At 32.8% G+C, this 5,653-nt stretch overlaps 1 protein-coding gene across 1 annotated transcript; it reads right to left on the reverse strand.

The window, feature by feature from the left end:
• Positions 1 to 3,527: 3,527 nt before the first annotated feature.
• Positions 3,528 to 4,256, reverse strand: LOC131062277 (MADS-box MEF2 type transcription factor MIG1-like). The gene has a single exon (XM_057995894.2). The coding sequence runs from the start codon at positions 4,254 to 4,256 to the stop codon at positions 3,528 to 3,530; it is 729 nt and encodes a 242-aa protein (XP_057851877.2).
• Positions 4,257 to 5,653: the final 1,397 nt, after the last annotated feature.

The raw sequence follows: 5,653 nt of genomic DNA on the forward strand, positions 1-5,653 counted from the left end.
TAATAGGGGGGTGTGAATCAATCTGTAACTTCAAAATAGATTATTAATAAATAAAATTAACTTACTTAGCGATAACACATTAATCACCAACACATAAGCATCAACCGTCAACACATTAATCACCAACACATAAGCATCAACCGTCAACACATCAACCCTAGATTTATGTAGAAAACCCAAACAGGGAAAAACCATGGTGAGATTCAAACTCACAGTATGAATAACAATAAGTACAATGTTTTAGGATTACTGCCAAGGAGCACCAACACCTAAGGGACTTGCAGAACTAAGGCACGCAACCTTAGTAAAGATACAAAGAGGACTTGCTCAACTAAAGATCCCTTCTTCGAGACAAGATACAAACTGCTGCCAAAGAATTCACTGTTAGTCAGCAATGAATGAAATAGAGGAATTGGAATTGAGAAGGATTCTCCTCAACATGAAATTATCCTTAAACAACTAGATCAAGCAACCAACATCATGGAAAACATCTTTGATAATTTTCATTGTCATGCCACATTGTCTTGCAGAATATATCACCTTCAAATCTCTTCTCAGAATGACTTTCGCAAAACCACAAATTCAAATCTATTTTCATATCATTCACATACACTTCTCACACAATCCACTTTTCATTACCTCACAATTCATCCATTCACACATCTTAAATGTGAGATACAACATTGAAAACCTGATTAAGGGTCGACCAAAACAGAATAAGCATTATTATACAAAATAAGCCACCTAGACCTAAAATACTCGAATTGGTCCACTCTAGGAGAAACAGGGAACCAAAACATATTAAAATAGATACTTCCATGATTGATCCAATGATCTACACATGCTAATACATTCTCCAAAGTTGTTACCAAATGTAACGTGTATAAATAGCATCCAGTCAGCCACATAACCTGTTCCGATGCAAAATGCTCTATGGGGATCTCCACATGCCATGGTGGGATCTGAAAGGACAACTTGACATGAAACTTCCAATACATGTCCGGATGAAAAGAATATGATCCACTAAACCGCAACACAATCAGCAACATATCCTAAGGGTACCCAAAGATTTCTCAACCATCCTAAATACAAGATGACACAACCAACACCAAAAATATTAATTGTAATACAACACAATCTGCAACAACCAAAAGCATATCCAGACCAACATCCATTCGGATAACCAGATTTGACATCAATGAAAACTCATGCTTCCAACAATTACACCTCTTTATATAAAATAACTTTTCCTTCTCTCAATTTTTAGCTCATGGATATAAAGGATATGAATGATTGTTACCAAATGTTGATTTTAAAGTTAAAATTGCTCTTTAGATGAAAATCAAGAAATAACACCTCCAACCCAGCGTGTTTGCTTTTTCAACTACACACTAATATTATAGGATACACAAGTGACAGGATAAATACAACTATGCCATGCAAAAATACACACCTACTCAGGAAAGAAAGAGAAATTATATGAAACAAATCTAGGTTGAGTCGAACTCAAAAGTAAAGCTAGTTATGATAGGAGACCACATGAGTAGAAAATTAAACTAGAAATTAAAAAAGTAAATAATTGTATTCACCACTATAGATTTTTTATTTTTTTTTAATTCCAATATGAACATCAACATTAACAAACCATCAATATGAACTTACAGAAAATAAAGAATGTTGCTGCTCTGCATAGCAAAAACATGAATTTCAGGTATGTCTTATTGTTGTTGCCAGGCGTAATCTGTCATTTAACCCTTCCAAAACCCATCCTTTGAAACCAAGGTCACATTCAAACAAAGCCAATTAGCAAGGAATATAGCCAGCACTGTAAAAAAGGCCTTGAATCACCCTTATCTCCCCTAAACTGTATTACAGGTCTCAAAAATAACGTACAACGGGTCTGAAAATTGATTAACAACTGTTAAATTAACCCTGCATTGAACAACTCCATAAAGAACAATACAAGGGCTACCAGGTTGATCGAAAGGCAGACTTTTGATCGAAGGGCCCTACCGAGTCTATGGTCTTTTTATATCTTAAATTTAAATAATTATAAATTAATTAAAAATACTTCAATATTATTATACACAAGTCGTTAATACAAAATATATACACCAATCACCATTATCTATTCAAATTTGCTCAGTGGTTATATTAAGATCATTTGTCAATATTTCATCTAAACAAATTCACTTTTGAGGACACCGGAATGGGCAATGTGTGAGTTGGTTAGAAATCCTTGGGCCATGGAAAGAGCTAAGGTAGAATTGCATTAATTTTACATTTTATCTGCCCCATCTTTCAATATTTGCAATCGTTTTGTTAAAGAAACACATCATCTTCTGCTTCCACACCAATCCAAGAAACACTTGACAATTGCATGATTTGTGAAAGAAAACAAAATTGATGTGAAAGGCCAAGATTTTGAGCTCATACACAGGGACTAATCTAGCTAGCTTTGTGCATGATTCAGCTGGAACATAATTAATTGACAAGGGCAAGAATATGAGATTTTCACAGTTGAGAAAAAAATTGCGGTAGATGTTTTAGTGTCAGCTTTCAGATATAGGCTTTTGTGTCTACTCTCTTCTCGTTATGATATTTATTTGTGATTTTAATGGTGTTTAGCAGTGTGTAGTGCTTATTCATATTGCATGTACTCAACTATGGCTTGGGAAGATTGTCAACTAATCTACAAGAACAATGACGGAAGGAGAACAATACTACAAATTTTGAGTGTGATAATAATATCTCAACCTTGTCTGCAAACTATTCATTAGTAAGCAAGAACATTCCCTACAAACATAACTCTAAAATCCTAAGAACAATATTCACCTAACATCGCCGTCTTAGTGCTTATCTTGTGATTCTCACGCCTGTCAATCTCCAATTTAAAATTAGGCATGCATAATCTCCAACATAGTTAGGGCAGGCATAATCTCCAATTTAAAACTAGGCATAATCATGGCATGCGACAGTAGATGACCAAGTTGATTGCAAAGGAAGGAACCCCCAAAATAACAGTATTAATTAAACATGCTTACAAAGAAAGAAGCGCATGAACGATATTCATTTATCACATCGACAGTCAGGTTTATCATATTAGTGTTAGAGTAGGTACAAGATGATTGAATCCAAGATGATTGAAGCCAAGAACATTCCCTACAAACATAACTCAAAAGATTAATGAAATAATTACATCAACGTAACAAACAAGATCATGCATGGGTTTTACTCAAAGAAAATGATGAACAAAACCAGTAACAAGAAAGAATAAATATACGACCATCTGGCAAATAATTACAATTACAATTAGATGACCAACTTGCTTGCATCATCCAAGATTAATGAAGTTACATCAACGAACAAGATCATGGGTTCCACTCAAAGAAAATGATAAAGATAACCAGAAACAAGAATGAATATTCATGTTAAATATACGGCCATCTGGCAAATAATTACAATTACAATTCAAGACAGACACATGTCTTGTTTTTCAATAATAAAAAAGAATATACAATTTGAATTTATTGTGGGGGCCAACGATCCGTATCTGGAAAGCTTAGATCGTTGAACATCATCTGTGGATCTTCCTGCAACAAGTCCAACATTTCATTTATTTCATCTAGTTGAAGAAGAGGAAGACCATCATCTTCTTGTTGACTAGTGCAATTGTGAGGAAGAGGAAGAGGAAGAATTGATGGTGTTGCTGTTGGAGGATCTTGATCATTCTGCAGCTCTCCAGTACTGCTTAGATTTGCCTTTGCCTGCTCACTCATCAGAAATTGGGGGTGCCTTTGATCCATTTGCACTTGCACAGGGAGGGGGTGTCTTTGATACATTTGTACTGGGAGGGGGTGCCTTTGATCCATTTGCACTTGCACAGGGAGGGGGTGCCTTTGATCCATTTGTACTGGGAGGGGGTGCCTTTGATCCATTTCCACTTGCACAGGGACATAATTAGAAATTGTTGGATTAACTCCATTGAAATTACCTGCTGCTGCAAACTGATCCATTTGTACTGGGAAAGCAATTGCATGATTATGTTGAGGGTGAAGAAAAGATGAGCCATCGAATTCCTGTTGGGAGTAGTCCTTGGCATTTTCAGGGTCGTGGATTCTCATGAAAACTCTTCCGCCGCAAAGTACAGAGAGCTCACGAGCTTTCTTAAACAGTCCTTTCTTCCGCTTCAAAAATGTCTGTCGCCGCCTGCCCTTGTCTGCTATGTAAATGGGTAGAAGCTTTCTGCGACCCATTCTACTTTCTTATTCACTTGCTACTCTACTTTCTTCTTCTCACTTGCTACTCTCGCCTCTCGCTTCTCTAATTATAATTATTATTTCCCACTCACACTATCAATTTATATACTTATCACCACATAAAAACATCACATCACATGTCTACAAGTAATACAATTACAGAGATTTTTTCAACTACATCTGCATGTAAAATTAACTATAAATTTCCTATTTTTTATATTCAAGAAATGTCTCCAACTCTCACTCTCTTCAAATATAACTATTAGTTGGTGTGCTTAACAATGACTCTGACGAACAATTTATAAAAGCAAATAATATCTTACAGTAAAATATTAAAAATATAAAGAATAACTTAAAAACAAGATAAATAAAAAAAATACAAAAAACAACTTCAAGTCAAGATAAATAATAATAATTAAATTGTCTTATATATAATTGGAAGTAAGATAAAAATAACTCAAGACAAGATATAATAATAATAATAATAATAATAATAAAAGTGTACATATGCATATAAAATTCACTAAAAATAACTCAAGGCAAGATAAATAATATAAAAAAATGTCTTATAAATAACTGCAAATAAAATAATGGAAGACAATTAAGAATTATTTTTTATAAACTAGCTTGTAACTCAAGATAAGATAAATAATTTCAATAATTATAATTTAAATAATTTAAAAAAAAATCTTTATAAATTTATTCAAAATAAAATAGTAAATATATTTTTTAAACTAATATTCTAATATTAGGTATTCCATTGGATCCCAGATTATGGTTGAATTTTAAAAACTAATTCTTTAATTTTATTCCCAAACTAAAAAATAGTAAGAATGTTCACATTAATATGTTTATAAAATTTAAATAATAGAAAATGTCTTATAGATAAATAATTGAAAATAACTAAAGATGTTCTTAAAAACGTCTTCATAAAAAATTAACTATAAATACTTTTTTGCATTATGATCTATCATAATAAACATATTATATTTAAATTAAATTTTGACACTATTCTTGTTATCTCTTTCTATTCCATCGCACCAAATTGAAAATTGAAATGAGTATTATAGTGTTGAAATTGGTCAGAGCCATTGACACCATTTTTTTCAGCCTAATTTTTCTTGTGCTCTCCATAACCACATTCCATTTTCTATTACCCTCTAGTTGTAACTTCATACGATTTTTCTTACCTCAATATGCTTATTCTCACTCTCCTATTAACGTTTCGTTTTTATTTCTTGGAATATTCTAATGTCACAACCCTCCTTTATCACCTTTTCGATTTAAATACAAGACTCTATTATATTTCCTTGGATAAACTATTGAATGAATATTGTAAGGGAATAAAAATAATAAACCACACACACACATGGAAAATACATATATATTTTTAA

Source organism: Cryptomeria japonica, chromosome 11, assembly GCF_030272615.1.
Source record: "Cryptomeria japonica chromosome 11, Sugi_1.0, whole genome shotgun sequence".
NCBI classification, from domain to species: Eukaryota; Viridiplantae; Streptophyta; class Pinopsida; order Cupressales; family Cupressaceae; genus Cryptomeria; species Cryptomeria japonica.